Source organism: Dryobates pubescens, chromosome 8 (assembly GCF_014839835.1).
Source record: "Dryobates pubescens isolate bDryPub1 chromosome 8, bDryPub1.pri, whole genome shotgun sequence".
NCBI lineage: Eukaryota > Metazoa > Chordata > Aves > Piciformes > Picidae > Dryobates > Dryobates pubescens.
Genome location: NC_071619.1, coordinates 36,360,709 through 36,379,054, shown reverse-complemented (window position 1 = coordinate 36,379,054; position 18,346 = coordinate 36,360,709). Strand labels below are relative to the sequence as shown.

The following is an 18,346-nucleotide window of genomic DNA, read 5'->3' as shown; positions in this document are numbered from 1 at the left end:
TCCCTACGCCTCAGCCCCCCGTGTCCGTCAGAGCGCTCTCCCTCCCCAAACACCAGCCACCCCCCTGCCACTTCCACGGCAGAAATGGGCAGGGTGGGTGAGACCTGACATACGGTCCAAGCAGTGCCTGATGTCCGCGCTACATTTGCTGAATTGAGGTCAGGCTGGAAGGTGTCTCAGGGTTTACCACCCATCATGACATGGGAATATTAGCATATATATCGTTTATGAAGTATGACACAATACCTATCTGTCAGTCAGCCCATCTTTCTACCTATTGAGTCTGTCTAATCTACTTTAGCTAGCTATGTTTCACTATCTCTATCAATCATCTATTGCTCCATATTATCTATTTTCGTCTCGTCTCTCTCTCATCTTATTCACTCTAATCTTTCTTACTCTAGCTATACTCCCCTCTCTCTCCCTCTCATCCATCTATCCACTCGAAAATCTTTCCCCTTCTCCTCTCGCTAATCCCTGCTTTTAAAAATCTCTGTCCAATCTCTCTCCCACTCTCTCCCTCTCTTTTTCAAAAATCCTTCTACTCTCTCTCTCTCTCTCTCTCTCTTACTTCTACACAAAGCCAGGAAGCACATGGAAATGAATCCTGATGTGTTTTGATGGCACTTCCAGTGAGCGGTCTGTGTTCAAACCGATCATCTCTGAGGAGACACCGTCATCTTTTCTCCCTATTTCCAACAAAGAGATGGAGGAGAACAAAAGGCAGTGGGGGTCAGCCAGCCCTTTGAAGGCTGGCAGGACTGCCACTCCAAGACTCAGCCACATTAGGGCTGTCAGTAGACCCATCACTTTGGTGTTACTGCAGTAAGGCCAATTTAATTGTGGTGCTGCAGCATCATACCGCCACCCTGCAGGGTATGCTGGGTGTCATTGTCCATGCGGCCAGGAAACCATGCGCAAGCTGGTGGGAAAGCACATGAAAACAATCGGGGAAGTGAAAGACCAATAACTGGGCTTTCATAAGAGCCCAGTTATGACTGAACACATTTTAACTCGTCACACTTGCAGCTGATAAACAGAGCAGTGGAATCTGACAGCTGTTCAGGCTCAGAGCTGGGCATCTGTCAGTGCTCCACTGGGACGGGCTGGGTCTAGCAGGTGTGTGGTTGGAGCACACCAGGGAACATCCTGCAACCCATGGAAAGCAATAGTGGAGATTGATGAGGTGGCACTGCCCTCAATGTCAAGCCTGTGCCGTGCTTTTAGCAGGAGGCTGGGAAAGGCCATAAAAAGCTATAATCCTTGGCCCTCGTTAGAGCTGGTGAACCATCCTGGGCTTCACCATGGAGCAGGAATGAGGTATTTCTCAAAGAGCCGTTGATTGACTTCTACATCAGCAGACCTTGTCCTGCCCACGTGCCTATCTATTCAGTGCCTTGGCCCAATTTATGTGGCCAAACACAACATTTTTGGAGGGCCACACTATACTTCCCAATGACTTCTCCAACTCCAGCCCAATAGTGTGAGCATCATCCTGCTACCAGGAGGAGCTTAGGCCCCAGGACCCTGTTCCCTCGTGGCTGTTGGTGCACCCCTCAGCAGGGCTCAGGCCTTCAGTGTGGACCCTAATGGTCCCTCTGCTGGCTCATCCCTACACAGTCACCATGCTTCTCCAAATCAAGGCCTAGAGGTTTCCTAGAGGGCTGCTTATTTTGTCCCTTCCTGCAGCTGATTCTGTTATATTATCTACGTTAATTAGCGCTTGCCTCAAAATCCAATCCTGCTTCCCTTAAAAGTCCCCACAGCAGTCCCAGGGAAAGAGGCAGGTCACCGACTGGCGGCCAAGGAGCACAGCAGGGCCACGCAAGAAGCGGCCCACCAAAGACCGCAGGCCAGCAGCAAGCGCGGCAGCATAGAAATGCGACACGGTGGTGTTAATGATCATTGTTCTCATTTATTATCATTATTGTTCAGTTTGAAAAAGGAGCCTGGAGCCAAGAATTATGCTAATTGGCACTTGGTTTTTTTTTTTTCCTTTTCTTTGTTTTTTTTGGGGGGGGCGGGGGAAGGTTTTTGGTTGTTATTTTTTTATCCTGGTTGTTGTTGGTTTAGTTCTGAAAACAAACTGGGGTTTAGTATTAGTTTGATTTTTTTTTCTTTGGGGGGGGGCAGGGGGAGGCGAGGGGGGATTTGGTCTTTTCCTTGTCGTTTTGTTTTCATCCCATCACATTGAAAAAGGAAGAAAAGGACATTTTTTTGTGTGTGGTTTGGTTCGGTTTGGTTCGTCTTTCTGTCTTTCTTTTTTTTTTCCTGTCTTTTTTTTTTTGTTGTTGTTTTCTCCTTTTTTGTTGCTTTTTTTTTGTTTGTTTTTTTGCTTTAACTGGCTTGGTAAGTTTGGACTCCTCGGATGAAGGTAACATTGCGCACACACACACACACACTTGGAGAAGAGAGAGAGAGGAGAGAGTAGAGAGAGAGAGAGAGAGAGAGCGCTCGCGGTGGGCAGACAGACACACGCACGCGCCAGGTCAAAGAACTCTGATACAGTGCAAGAATTTTTCCCAAAATGATTGGATCATCATCATTACCAAAAAACTCGCCATAACAACACCAAGAAACAAAGAAATGTTTTAAGCCACACTGTTTGACTGGGATTTTTTCCTGCTTTTTTTTTTTTTTTTTTTTTTTTGTGTTAATTTTTTTTTTTTTTTTCTTTTTCTTTTCTTTAAATGTTTGCCACACAGAGAGAAAAAGGGTGGGAGTGGGAGCGGGAGAGGGGGTGGACGGGCTCACGGACGTGAGCAGGAAGGGGAGAGATGGAGATCGGGGGGTGGGGTGGGGGGGGGTGGGGAAGGAAGGATAAAGGGATAGGGGGAGGGAGGGAGGGGCAGTGGGGAGTAATTTCTTAATGTTCAGGCATTTTCTTGGTCCGCCTTGCTCTCTTCTTCTTTCACCTCTTCCTGCTGGGCACTTTCAGTAGGTTTGGTTTCTTCTACAGCATCTAGTGGAGAAAGAGATGGTCCAGGGTTAGTCAGCCGTCATCTAAAGCGTCCTGCACGTGCACCCAAGCCACTGCACGACGGACTGCGTAACTTCGGGCCTCTCGCTCCCCGTCAAAGTCCCCCTGGCATTTCTGCAGCGTGGAAAGAATGTGCCCAGGAGTCAGCCCCAGCAGGCAAGCGTGTAGCTTTCACAAAACACCTCTAGCCCCTTCAAAAAGCGTGTGCAACTGGAAGGAGCTGCCTAGCTCGCTGCTGGTGTAGCAGGCAGCCACTGTTTATTTCATCAGGTGCACTGATTAGGCTCTATGTTTACCAGCTAAATCAGACACCTTTTTACTGCACCCTGTGCACTGCTGAATTTTTGTCCCTCTGATTACTACCATGGATTGTCCCAGCCAAGACTTGATGAGACTGCAAAGAGAAAACTCTACACATATTTGAAGGCTGTAAGACCCAGAGGGAGAGAAAATTAAAAACCTGTAACTCAGACTTGTCTTAAATTGAGCAGAGATCTAGAGTAATATCTCTAGCCTTCAAGAATGGAAGCCTTCATTCAAGCAGTAGTCACATCTCTCCAGTTTTCAGGGCTCTCCTTTCAAAAGCAAAGCTGCCTCGAGGGGAAGCAATGAGTGCAACTGGGGATTGGGTCTGCCTGTCAATCAGACACCTTCATTCACAGAAGAAGTTAGAAGAAATGCTAGGAGCCCACAATAATGAACTAGTCAGGGGATCAGAACCGAGGGGAAGGCAGAGGCAGCCAGGAGGGACAAGGCAAACAAAAGTAATGCCCCTAAAGCCAGAGTGATCTTATTGCTGGGTTCATCCAGTCCATGATACCATACACCCTTCCCCGCAGCAGGACAGGGTTCAATCATCTCCTAGTCCCTGCTGACCAACTTTGGTCATTTCAGATGTACAAGCTAGTGCACTAACATTCTTGAGCTTCTTCCAGAAACCCTGCTAAGGTCTGTGCACTGTGTGGATTGCTTTTTACAGAAGGTGGTGATGGTTCACCAACGGCTTCAGGGCTGTAAGGTAGAGTAACGCACAAGAGCCTTATTGCACTGTAGTGGATGGTCTGCTCCATTGCCATCTCTCCCTATTCCTTAGTGACTCCACTTCACAGATACACAGACCATGGATAATTCAAGCAAGAAGCATTGCTCCAGGGTGGGGATAAAGAACAAGAGAAACAAAAAGTGCTGAAGGGCTGGGTGGTGTGGGACAGAGAAAAAATTGTCTACTGAAAGAGTGCTCAAGCATTGGAACAGGCTGCCTAGGGAGATGATGGAGTCACCATCCCTGGAGGTGTTAAAAAAATGTGTAGACCTGGCACTTCAGGACATGGTTTAGTGGCCATTGGTGGTGTTGGGTTGGCAGTTGGACTCAGTGAACTTAGATGCCTTTTCCAGGACAATTCTATGATTCTATGCCACCCACCTCAACACTGGCATTTGTCATACCTCCTTAGCATCATTGTATCCCCACTGATCATTCACAGAGGATTTTAGGGTCCCTGAACTGCTCCTGGCTTCTCTGATAGACTATCAGGTGACATTATACCAGCAAATAAAATGGTCCAGGGACTGGTCTTTGGCCCCAAAGTCAGCTAGCACCACACGGCTCATGTCCATACAGATCAACTCTTACTCTCCAGAACTGAGTGGTTGTGTCTGCAAGCTGTTTGGGACAGAGTTGGTGTATTCAAAAATCAGACTGTGGGCTGTGTTGCCACTTTATCAATACAAACATTCAAATGCCAGAGTTTGGTTTGCAAGGATTAGCACCCTCACACTCATGTTTAGCATTAGTGAGAATGCTAACTGGGATGTGAAACTTTCCCCACTGTCACCATTCACACATTTTGGCCTGGTCTATTCGATGCCATCAGATGGCAGACTTGTATTTGCTTTTACAACTGGCAGTAGGTACTGCATTCCTCCCTCCCTCTCTCTTTCAGCTCTTTAGTTTTTAAACACGTTCCTAATCAGCATTTCTATATGGATCACCTTTAAGATGTGTGTAACTTCATAGCCTGGATCATCTTCACTACAGGCTCTGCTTTTGGATCTTCAAACACTTCTTGTACTCTGAGTGTTGATCTTCCAAAAGGAAAATGTCTGTGAGAACATCCCTGTGGCCTGAGTCCCTGCCCCTGCAAACCCCTTGTCAGCATAAACATCTGTGGCGTTTCTTTCCCTTGATACTGAACAGCTAAACAGGATGCTATTGAAGGACTCCCTCTGCACAGAGTCATAGAATCACAGAACTGTTAGGGTTGGAAGGGATCTCAAGGATCATTTAGTTCCAGCTCCCCTGCCATGGGCAGGGACACCTCACACTAGATCAGGCTGCTCAGAGCCACATCCAGCCTGGCCTTCAAAACTTCCAGGGATGGGGCTTCTGCCATCTCTCTGGGCAACCTGTTCCAGTGTCTCACCAACCTCATGGTGAAGAACTTCTTCCTAACAACCAATATGAATCTACCCATTTCTAATTTTGTTCCATTCCCCCTAGTTCTATCAGTACCTGACACCCTAAAAAGTCCGTCCCCAGCTTTCTTGTAGCCCCCTTCAGATACTGGAAGGCCACAATAAGGCTCCTCAGAGCCTTCTCTTCTCCAGACTGAACAGCCCCAACTCCCTCAGTCTGTCCTCATAGAAGAGGAGCTTCATCCCTCTAATCATCCTCATGGCCCTTCTCTGGACATGTTCCAGTATGTCCAGATCCTTCCTGTAATAGGGGCTCCAGAACTGGATGCATTACTCCAGGTGGGGTCTCACCAGAATGGAGTAGAGGGGGAAAATCAGCTCTCTTGACCTGTTGGCTGTGCTTCTCTTGATGCATATGGTACAGCTACAGCCATGAACCAAAGATAAAATGGGCAACTAATTAAGATAGGATCCATGTGTGGTTGTAAGGCAAAGCAGGCTAATTTACCCTAGATTTGTTGATTTTCCTGAATGCTTGATTGAACTTCAGAGGGAAGGGAGGGGAGTCCTTTTAATCCTGCTCTTCTCCAAGGGATGCATAGCAGGAGGCATGTTGAACTTTGGAGCCAAGTATAGAATCCCAGTGCACAACCATCTACCCCTATATCTGAGCTGAAAGACTATCATTAGCCTGCAGCAAAGCATGATTTCCTCTGACAGATCTTAATAAGGCTTTGCTATAAGGCTCTGATAGACCTTAATAAGGCAGAATTTTTGTGGTTTGCTTCTTTTTTCTAGAGGGAAATTCAAGATGAATGAAAGAGCAACCAAGGACAGGCAGTGCTTTTTCCAGGAACACTGTGTTTCTTTATGGTTCCCAATTTCTGTATCTTCCTACTGAAATGATGCAGGTTTTAGCCAACAGTTCTCACAGCCTCCTCAGGACAGGACAACAGAAGGGCCAGTAACACAAAAAGCACAAGGACAGACACTGGGAGGTCCTGCGTTCCTGCTGTGATACTGAGTGCCTTGGCCAAGGCATATAAACTGCTAAGTTGCACAGATGCCCATATTATATAAGCAGCTGAAAGTGGGGTTCAGCTCCTACAGTGGTAAACTCTTGACAGTTGTCCTAGCAAGATGTGCAGGAAATGTGGTTGCACACAAAGTGGGGGAGCTGGCAACCTCAGCGATGTGGGGTAGCTCGCAATGGTTCCTGTGCCGTTCTTGCTCTCAGGATAGGCAGGCAGATTGAAATGTCATTTTCTGCAATGTTTTCTTCCCTGTTGGCTCACTACAATGGCAAATCTAACTTCCAGGGAGTGCCCATGGTGCCCAGAGATCCCTGTCTGGCAGAGGAATTGCACAGGAGTGCCTTGCTGCACCAGCTGGTCTTCTCTGGAGAGCAGCTAGTGGTAGGCAGACAGTTAGCTGAACCAGCCCAGAGACTGCACTGATTTCTGCCATGGGCTGATTCTGAGCAGAAAGTATTTAAAACCACTTCACCACACATAAGTCAATAGAGAGGAGTCATCCAAACCAAATGCTGATGACGTAGTTGACTGGCAGAAAAGGACCTGGGGCTGCAGCTTGGCATCTGTCTGAACATGAGCCACAGTGTGCTCAGGTGGCCAAGAAGGCCAACAGTGTCCTGGCTTGTATCAGGAATTAGTGTGGTGAGCCAGGGTAGAGAAGTGATTGCCCTCCTGTAGTCAGCATGAGTGAGGCTGCACCTTGAGTAGTGTGTTCAGTTTTGGGCCCTCATGACATTGAGGTACTGGAGCATGTCCAGAGAAGGGCAAGAAAGCTGGTGAAGGGTTCAGAGAACAAGTCATATGAAGAGCAGATGAGGAAATTGCGTTTGTTTAGCCTGGAGGAGGCTGAGGGAAGACCACATTGCTCTCCACCACTACCTGATGGAAGTTGCAGTGGTCCCAAAGATCAATGAAATGCTACTAAAGCTGCTAGGAAATTGGACATGTCTTAGCAGGGTATAGCAGTCTGTGGGGTATTTCCCCATATTGCTTCAACACCATGCAAGAAAAGAGAGGGTAGGCCTCTTGGGTGGGATGCAGTCTCTTCTCCCTAGTATCAGATGATGGGAAAAGAGGAAATGGCATGAAATTGTGCCAGGGGAGGCTTAGGTTGCATATTAGGAGAAATTTCTTTCCTGAAAGAATGGCCAGGCATTGGAACAGGCTGTCCAGGGAGGTGGTGGAGTCTCTGTCCCTGGAGGTATTCAAGAATGTGTGGACATGGAACTTTGGGACATGGTGGTATTGACAGCTGGACTCAATCTTAGACATCTTTTCCAGTCAAAGCAATTCTATGACTAAGACACATGGCAAACTAGGGCAAACTGTCATGACTGTGGATGTCCCAAGTATGAAAGAGAGATCTATCTTTTTGAATAGGATTCCTGTGAGAGAAAGTTCAGACAGTCACTCTCCCTCTCTTTTCTTGCATGGTATTGAAGCAATATGGGGAAACACCCCACACACTGCTATGCCCTGCTAAGATATGTCTGATTACCTAGCAGCTTTAGAATAGAATAGAATAGAATAGAATAGAATAGAATAGAATAGAATAGAATAGAATAGAATAGAATAGAATTAACCAGGTTGGAAAAGATCTTTGAGATCATCGAGTCCAACCTATCACCCAACACCATCTAATCAACTAAACCATGGCACCAAGCACCCCATCCAGTCTCTTCCTAAACACCTCCAGTATGGTGACTCCACCACCTCCCTTTAGCAGCATTTCATTGATCTTTGGGATGAGGGAAAAGAAGCAGTCTGGTGTTGTTATACAGTAACAAACTTTAGCAAGAAGTAGTATCATCAAGGGTCAAAAATTCAGCCCGAAAGATGAAGTTCAAGCTTTGGAACTGCTAAACCACTGCAGTGAAAAGAGGATTCTCTCTGTGCAATTGGAACAATGCAGCACAAGCCTGCTGATACCAGGCCAGTTAATAGGAGTTTGTGATTCATGAGGGTTGGTGAGACAGTCTATCTGACTCACCATTCACTAGCTGGTTTGGTGCAGGCTATTTCTGCAATGTGGGATTTTCTCTGGTCTAGTTTTCAGTGTTTTGGTAAAGGAGGGTAAGGTATCCCTGGGGAGATCAGCAGATAGCTATCCTGGAGATTCACAGAATCACCAAGGTTGGAAGAGACCTCAAAGATCATCAAGTCCAACCTGTTACCACAGACCTCATGACTAAACCATGGCACCAAGTGCCACGTCCAATCCCCTCTTGAGCACCTTCAGGGATGGGGACTCCACCACCTCCCTGGGCAGCACATTGCAATGGTGAACAGCTCTCTCAGTGAAGAACTTTCTCCTCACCTCGAGCTTAAACTTCCCCTGGCACAACTTGGGACTGTGTCCTCTTATTCTGGTGCTGGTTGCCTGGGAGAAGAAACCAACCCCTCCTGGCTACATCCACCCTTCAGGTAGTTGTAGAGAGCAATAAGGTCTCCCCTGAGCCTCCATTCCAGACATCAGAGAGGATATTTCTTACATTGCTTTTTACGCAAACTAGTTTTGATTTCCCACTTCCTTGAACTCTGGGCTACCACACCTTTTAGTTTGTGTTCAGATGCAGTTGTACAGACAGAACTGCACAGCCTCAGAATTTCACACTCACTGTCATAGAATCATAGAATTGTTTAATTTGGAAAAGACCTCTAAGATCATAGAGTCCAACAGTCAACCTAACACCACTGTGGCCACTAATCCATGTCCCAGAGTTCCACTTCCATATGTTTCTTAAGCACCTCCAGGATAAAGCATGAATGGCCAAGTCAAAAAGCTAAAGCAACTCAACCAAATCAAGACCAAGACCAAAACCCACCAAGTTTGTGCTTTCAGTCATCACCCTCACACTTGTTTCAATGCACAACAATCATGCTTTGCACTATTTCTGGTTATACCAGACCTGTGGGCATCCCTCCTCCCCCAGCCTTCCCCCCACCTCCCCCAGCTTTGGAATCTGAATTGTTTTGCAGCCTTGCCTTTTGTTTCAGTCTTTTGAAACCTATGCTGCAATCCAAATCATCCTATAGTATGGGATAAGCTTGCCAAAGAGACAGGCATCTGCGAGTTGAGATGCCAGCAACCTCACTTCAATCTAGCAAGATGAGCAACCTTTTGGGCAGCCTCAGACAAGCCTTAATCTGTGGCTGCAGAATTGCTGAAGTGCTGTGTGATGGGAGAGGCTAAAGTGTGATTGCTTCCCAGATGAAGGTGCTGGGTCAGAGACCTGCTTAATACCTACAGCTCCAACTGGTACTTGCTAGGGAGCTGCCTTGCCCATGGAAGAGAAACAATATGGAAATGATCTACAGATGCTTGCTGAAATAGGGTCTCAGAGAGCTCCTGCCCCTCAGCACTTCATTTATTTCCTGGAAAGGGTGAGAATCATGTCTGTGAGCCCTGCTGAGGAGCAAACGCCTTGAACATATGCAGCTTTCATTGCTGTAAAGCTGAAGCAGGCGTGGAAGCAGCAGTTTTGCTGGATGGTGGGACTTCCAGCTGCCTTTGCCTACACTGTGCTCTAATGGCTGAGCATTGCAGGCTCCTCTCCAAGTCTCTCCACTGCCCACATTAGTGAAATTAGGTTGAGTGGATTTCCGGGTAAAACACTGTCTCTTGGGACCTGCCCAGCTCCCATCTGACTTGCCAAGATTAATTAAATCAGACTATACATCAGTTTATGACCATAGTAGCAGCAACCTCTCTGCTGATCATTTCTTTTGTGGCTGGTGGATTGGTTTTGTTTTCCTTTTTGTGTCTGTTCCACTGCAGATCTTTAAATTAACCACAGCTGACGCCAAGAGAAGAGAAATTGCACAAACACTCCAGGATTCTGCTACAGATGCTGGGATTTTGCTTTTGCTGCTTTCCCACTGTTTGCATAATTACTGCTGATATTAATTGTGCAAACAGAACTCTCCTATGCCTTCATGCTAAAGTATTGCCCAGGCTACTCACACGCTGCTCTTTCTCTAGCATTTGTCATGCTTGCGCCTTTCTCCCTGTCTTCTGCCAACTACAGTTTGATCAGAGATGGAACAGAAAATCTGTGCCTCATTTAGTCTCCCATTTGCTCCCAAATATTAATCTGCTGAAAGCAGACCTCACCTGCCCCAGAGATGACTCTGTTTAGAGACATTTTTTGGAGGCTAAGGCCCAATTTGAAATCCCTGACCTGAGCCTATCCGAGTTTTAATGACATTTGCATCCAGATTTGGATCCAGGCTTCACAGCTTGATTCATCTGTCCCAGTCCATCTGTCCCTCTAGCCAGCCAGAAGCCAGTTCCAGGCAGAAGATGGTAGGCCTGAGACTGCTGAAACAAGACTCACTTCAGGTTCAGAACTGTTGCTTATATTGTTCCCTTTCCAATCCAAGTTAGCCCATTGCAGTCAGCCCTATGATGTGTCATATGCAGTGCTAAAATCCTACAGTCCCCCTACTCACTGCTTCCAAAACCCAGCATATTTATGCTGGCCCAGCAAAACACCAAATGACAAAGGAACTGGGTATTTCAAGTGAGCGGCTGTGTCTGGTCCAGGGAACTGACTTGCATGATTTCTCCCAAACCCCTGGTGAATTCCTCACTTGCTACAGATGGACTCAGGGTACTACCTGATTCTTGTGAGCCCTGGTGGTCCTGGTAGGCACAGGGCACCTGAGAGATCAGCATACTCTTGGTAAACCCTGCAACAAGGTTGTGGGGATGGATGTCCTGACTGCAGGCAGCAGGCAGCAGGTCAGGAGAAGGTGCCCAGCAACTTCTGGAAAGCAGCAGGCAAAGAAGCCTGTTCAGGTTAAAACAAACAGCTGAACACGGCCACGATACATGGTAGTTTGGGCCTCCTGCTCCTGGGCTGCCTTATCTCTGTTTCAGTGCCATGTATGCCAACTTCAGCTGCTCTAGCAGAGGGAAAAACAACAACTTCTGCCAGTCCCATGGCTGATGACTTTGGTCCAAGCTTGGACTGCTGCCTCTTCTTATAATCCTGCTAATTCCTCAGAGGACAGCCAGCTCCAGTTCTGTCACCCCAGCTGCCTTTGCACTTTGTCAGATTGAAGAGCTGGTGGCTTAGGGATTTCTTCTCTCGCTCCTTCTGCCATGCTCCTTTCTTTCCCCAGCATCTCCACAGCAATCCCACCCTGCATCAGCATCCCTTTGTGCAGTAGATGGAAACAGAGTAAGTGGTGGGAGAGATGCTCAGGGTGCAAGGTGGTGGGGAAGGGGTTCCGAGGGGAGTCAGGCTCACAGCTCTGTTGCAAAGCATCTTTCACAGTGTCTAGACACCAGCTGCTGGGTTGCCATGGAAACTCTCCAACTTTGGCTGATAGGAGGGAGCACTGAGGTCTCCAGAGAAATGGGAGTGGTGGAGGAAGAGGGTGGAGAGGGAAAAGGGAGGATGTTCCTTGTGAATGTGAGGTGTTAACCCTGTTACAGCTACATTTGCAAATACGTTTGCTTCCTGGAGAATGGGAAAGAGAAGCTTTCCTTCTTGCTTCCACTGCCATTTCCTTCCCACACCACCAGGCCCAAAGGTTGAGACAATTACATGCCTAGTGCTGGCTGCTTGTTTATTCCTGCCTACTATCAGCACTTTTGGCCCAAACTCTCTGTGTACAGTACCTATAACTAGGCAATTGCAATCCAGCCAGGACTGAGAAAAGCCTACCAGAGTGGTTAGGTTTTCAGACAGTGAGATGTCCTTTAACGATGCCTCTCTCTTGGCCACCATCACTGCTCCAAGCAAATGCAGCCCCAGGGAGGACAGGGTGCTTCTCTTTGGCAGCAGTGTGATCTGTGAGGGTGCTTCTGGGGGGATGCTTTGTTGCAGCAGAAAGTGATGGGCAAATGGCAGGTTATGGTCAAAGGGGAAGGTCAAAGAGCCCTTTTGGGATGAGGGTGTTTGGAGGCAGATGCTTTGCACTGGTAATGAGCGGCCTCATGCTAAACAGTGTCAAAGGTGCTGACCTTGAGGAATCCTACCAGGGCTCCATGATCTTTAAAGTCAGGGAACCTGAAGTGAAGAAATAGGAAGTGACTTGTGCAGGTTCTCCCCAGCCTTCAGATAGGGTTAGAGCTGATCTGATTCCAAATCAATTGCTCAGCTGAACTGCTGTAGAAGAAAGGCTCCCTTCAGGAGAGGTTCCATGCTGCTATCCTCTCCATCTCTCCCAAAAGAGAGAGGCAAAGGCAAAGATGCCTCTGCAGGTACTTAGACCACAGTTCTTCATTATCCACTGACTGACTGTCCAGCAAGGTAATGTAATGGTCTTTTTAGAGAATATCCAGCTTGTATTGGATATAGAAGATAAAACTGGACATAGTATCTAGATCATACATTCATGATGAACTCAGATCATTGTGGACACCAAAACCTGTCTCCATTGTGGCCTTCCCAAATTGGTACAGGTGGTCAACAATATAAGTATTTGTCTGATCTTTGTCACAATAGAAGTTGACCTAACTCAGAATCACAGAGGTATTTTACTCTTGAGGCATCCCAGTGAAGAAAGCAAAGGCTTTGATCTGCATTTCAGAGTGAGCAAAGTATCAAGAACTGGAGTGTGGTCACAATAATCCTGTGGTGTACCCAGGGTGTTGAGTTGCCTTGGCCCTTCATTCCAGCATCTCAACTAGCCACTCTGTATACAGCAGCACTTTCATAGGTGTGATGCCTTGGGCATTCCACAGAGCCCTAATTTAAGGACAAAACTGGAGATATAGCAATCTCAGCAATACCTTCCTACCACCACAGGAAGGCAGTTGGAAGAAAGGCATCCATTACTTCACCTTAGGAAAATCAGAGAATCACACAATCACCCAGGTTGAAAGAGACCTCAAAGATCATCAAGTCCAAACTGTCCACAGACCTCATGACTACATCATGGCACCAACATAAGAATGAATAACATAGAAATTGTTCTTTTCTCCTTCCCTGCCCCTGTTGATTTGAACTAGGTCCTGCAGACCAGAAAGGCTACTTTTAAAAATTCCTCAAATACCTTGTGAGTCTAACAGCTTGAATATAGAAGATTCTACTTGCTTCCAGCTGTGGAATGTAACAGTTGGCAGCTGTTCTTGGCATGCATATAGGAAAAGAGGATGTCCCCATCTCATGCACTCTTTTGTGTCACCCATGCCCTGGCAGCCAAGAGGGCCAATGGCACCCTGGCCTGTATCAGGAACAGTGTGGCCAGCAGGAGCAGGGAGGTCATTCTGCCCCTGTACACTGCACTGGTTAGGCCACACCTTGAGTCCTGTGTCCAGTTCTGGGCCCCTCAATTTAAGAAAGATGTTGACTTGCTGGAACATATCCAGAGAAGGGCAAGAAGGATGGTGAGAGGTTTGGAACACAAGCCCTATGAGGAGAGGCTGAGGGAGCTGGGGTTGCTTAGCATGGAGGAGGCTCACGGGAGACCTTATTGCTCTCTACAACTACCTGAAGGGAGGTTGTAGCCAGAAGGGGGTTGGTCTCTTCTGCCAGGTAACCAGCACCAGAACAAGAGGACACAGTCTCAAGCTGCGCCAGGGAAGGTTCAGACTGGATGTTAGCAAGAAATTCTTCACAGAGTGATTGCCCATTGGAATGTGCTGCCTGGGGATGTGGTGGAATCACCATCATTGGAGGTGTTTAGGAGGAGACTTGATAGGGTGCTTGGTTGCATGGTTTAGCTGATTAGGTGGTGTTGGATGATGGGTTGGACATGATGATCTTGAAGGTCTCTTCCAGCCTGGTCTGTTCTATTCTATCTTTTCCCTCTTGCTGGCTAAGGCTTTGGAGTAGAGAGAGGGCATGTGAGGGGACAGGAGAAAAAGGTCTTGATAAGACACATCCCTTTATTCTTTAGTCTCTGTAGGGTGGCTGCCCTGTGAGGTTATAGGGGAGAAATCAGAGGAAAGTTATGTAGAAATGAATATACCCTGAGCAGGTCATGGCCAAGTGAGCTAAATACAGTCTTAGTGAAGCAACTGAGAGTGATTCCTCTGCAGCCAGGACATTTCTAGCAAAGTAATTAATTCAGGGAATGAAGCTTTACAGCACTTTGGGGATGGAGGTTTGGGTTTGGAGAGGCCTGGCAGATGCACAGAGAATAGCACAGCAACTGACAGAAGTTTGATAGACAGATCAGATCCTCCAAGGTCTGCCCATCTTACAGCTCCACTGATGAGCCTGGCAATTGTGGTAGGATCAGTAGGGGGATAAAAATGAGCCCAAAACCGTGGCAGACTGCTGGCATTTACACACTGCTGAGCTTGAAGTAAATAGGATTAGAGAGGAAGGGAATATGCAGAGCACTAGAGGCTTTGGGTTCTGCATCTACAGCTCCTTCCTCATCATACAGACAAGCTGTGAGGTTGCTCTCCTCTCCTGCTCTAGCAACACTGGCCAGGGTAAAGAGGCCAGAGGATAAACTCTTCCATAATTGCAGCAAAAAGGTCTAGAAATTCCTTCAGTACCTCCAGAATCAATGTACTGTTTCTCTGCTCATATTCCTCCCCCTTCAGCTGTCGGTGGCAGGAAAACAAATTGCTGCAGCCCTTACTACAAACCATGCTCCTACCTCCCTTCCCCCAGCCCAAAAGACATGTGCCATTCATAAGCTGCCTGACTGCTGGTCTCCATTATTAAAGCCTAGAAGGCTGACAAATTGGGAATTCATGGAGCCTGTAAGCCTCCAACAACCAGATTGCCATGGAAACCAGAGGCAGCCTCCATCTCCAGCAGAAATGATATCGATCTAGCTGAAGGCAGGGAATTACAATCAAGGAGAGGATATAAAATGTCTCTTTTTCTTTCCTTTGCCATCCTCCCATTTTGTGTTTAAGTGAAGGAGAAATTTCATTCAGAGATCATTAGTTTGTTTCTGTCCATCATCCTGCATACACCAAAGCTCTGCAAATTGGATGCTAAAAAGAAGTGCTTGTTGTCAAGCCTTCCACAGACATCTTGTTGATAACTGTCCCCATCAATAACAGTTCTTTGCATCAAAGATATTACTCATATTTCCCACAGACACAGCTGGTGTGCACACACATATGCCTTTTGTGAAGATCAGGGGCTGGAGCACAGCTGCTGCTTTCTAGGAGGCATTTCAAGCTCAATGCTGGCCCCATTGAAGCTTCTGGAAGCCTTTGCTCTTCATTTCAACAGGAGGAGGTCAACACATGTGTGATGACAGTACAGACAGAGGAAGAAGCATTTTGAACTGTGAGCACTTGGGAAATCCTCAGTTTGAGACAACGCAAAGTGACATAGCTGGTGCAGAGAAACCCTCCCCTCTGCCCTGAATTCCCTGCCTGGGACTGGTTAATCACAGTCCTCCAGGGATGGAAAGATCAGGAGTCATACTGCAAAACCTGGTAAACAGATGGACACCTTCCCCAGCTCATACTGCAAAGGCCAGATACTCCTTGATCTGTCACCCATCCCTTGAGTGCCCATGAGAAAGTCTAAGGGCTGGGAGCTGAAAAGCCACAGCTTGATTTGAGGTCAGACTGCTCTGTCATCCCTTCCATCCTGAGAAATCTCTGTGACCAGAGGTGTGGTGATGCCTGCCCAGTAAGTGCTCAACCCTAGGTAAAAGGATGGCATCAGGCAGCCCTGTGCCTGGTGCTGGCCATTTTCAGAGCTGAGTTGCACAGCAGGAGGGAAGGAGCTGCCTGGAAAACCATTCATGGGCAGCCTCATTGCCAGCAGCAGTCTTCCCTGTGAAGGTGGCACCAGCCAGCATCAGCAATTCTGGTTTTAATTAAAATCTGGGAATTTCTTATTTTTTCTTCTTTATTTTCTTTTTTTTTTTTTTTTTTCCCCCAAAAAACTCAACTCTGTCTCAGTTTGGGAGGCACTTTCCAGCCCTGGAACTCTCTGAGCACTACATCGAGTGAACTGGTGTGGCTGTCCCACAGTAGCTCTCTCAGTTTAATTGGCCTTTCACAACACCAATTCATTCAGGCGGGTAATGAATTTGACCTTGAGATGAATGCACCCAATGGGGCAGCTGCAAATGCTGGGGAGGCTTCATAGGAGCACAGTGAGGCAGCCCTACAGCCTATGCACAGATGGCTGTGCTGCGGCAGCCCGAGGTCAGGTTGCGTCCTGTAACACCATGGAGCATCAGGTATGTCCGAGTTGTTGACAGCAAAGGCAAAGCTCCTCCTCAGCAATGTCCACTATAGTAGAAAAGAGTACCCTTACAGGGTGCTAAGATGGCAATAGCCTGCTTGGTAAGTCTCCTGAGCTAGTGTACAATGACAAGGCTCCTCTCCCTCCCTGCTAACACTGCCAGCTATGGGGCAGAGAAGGGCAGCAAAGATGGGGAGGAGTTTGGAGCACAGCCCTATGAGGAGAGGCTGAGGGAGCTGGGGTTGCTTAGCCTGGAGAAGAGGAGGCTCAGGGGAGACCTTATTGCTCTCTACAACTACCTGAAGGGAGGTTGTAGACAGGTGGGGTTGGTCTCTTCTCCCAGGCAACCAGCACCAGAACAAGAGGACACAGTCTCAAGCTGTGCCAGGGGAGGTTTAGGCTGGATGTTAGGAAGAAGTTCTTCATAGAAAGATTGGCCATTGGAATGGGCTGCCCAGGGAGGTGGTGGAGTCACCATCACTGGAGGTGTTTAGGGGGAGACTTGATGAGGCACTTGGTGCTTTTAGTTGATTAGATGGTGCTGGATGGTAGGTTGGACTTGATGATCTCAAAAGTCTCTTCCAACCTGTTTAATTCTACTCTATTCTATTCTACTCTACTGTACTCTACTCTACTCTATTCTACTCTATTCTGTTCTATTCAAAGCAGTAGCCACTTACACACTATTGCATGCATAGCCAAAGTCTGTCATGAAGCCCAGCTCTGCACAGGTCCACAAAAGAGAAACCACAGCTGCCATTTGCAGAGTTACTAAGACTTTAACTAAGGTGGAGCAACCCATACTTTTGGCTTGGGCATTGTAGTATTGACAGTGGCTGCCACAGAAAAGGATATTATCTAAGGCAGGAACCCACAAGGCCTGAGCTGCTCTGAAATTAGTCTCAAATTGCACTGAAGTGTAGGAAGGGACACCCCACCATTTCATGCTCATCTTGTCTCCTTGGTCCTCCAGCTGATTTTATTTGTTGTTAAGGTCCTTGGCTCGGGTATTGTCTGGTGGCCACAGAGCCATGCTCTGAGATATCCATGTGAATGAACATGTCTCTCTTACTCTTCCTCTCCTGCTGAAGTTGTTCCACTTCCATAAATCATTAAATATTCATTGGGCCAGAGGAAAACATTCACTCTGTAGACCAGTGGTGAGGGCACTCATCTGGAATGGGGGAGACCAAACTCCACATCCTGGCTCCAGCAAATAATAAATAATTTATACAAAGTGGAACAGCTTCAGCAGGAGGGATCAGGGGAAAATTTGTTCAGCAGCCCAATGGCTTGCTTGAAAAGCCCAGTGGATTTCAGGTTCCCAGGGTAAGGCACAGGGTCAACCTGTCTTCTGTTCCATTCAGGGAGTACCTGACCTTCATATGCTAGATACTCTAAAGGCAGGCAAAGATTTCTCTTACTACTTCAACTTGAAAATCCCATAATTCCTGGCACCAGCACACTTGGTGCCATGGTTTAGTAGTCATGAGGTCTTGGGTGACAGGTTGGACTTGATGATCTTTGAGGTCTCTTCCAACCTTTTTGATTCTATGATTCTATGATTCTGTTCCATTTTCACAAATTAAAGGGTTCTTTAATAAAACCAAGTTTCAGAGAAAAATTCCAGCCCAGCAGGCCTCAGAAGCCCTGCATGGAGACAGCTTGCATTGCAACTGTTTGGTAAAAACACATGTATGTGTTTTGCCAGAAACAAGGACAGGAAATAGTTGCATGCTACATCAGTTAGGCATGGGTGGAATTTTTCTCTGTCTTCCCTGATGTGG

The 18,346-nt window shown here is 47.2% G+C and overlaps 1 protein-coding gene across 1 annotated transcript in view; it reads right to left on the bottom strand.

Moving 5' to 3' along the window:
• Positions 1–2,804: 2,804 nt before the first annotated feature.
• Positions 2,805–18,346, bottom strand: part of GAP43 (growth associated protein 43) — a 69,892-nt gene continuing 54,350 nt past the window's right edge. The window contains exon 3 of the mRNA XM_009908115.2: positions 2,805–2,962. Within this exon, the coding sequence (XP_009906417.1) occupies positions 2,874–2,962 (89 nt within the window). The 3' untranslated portion in view covers positions 2,805–2,873. The remainder of the gene's footprint in view (positions 2,963–18,346) is intronic.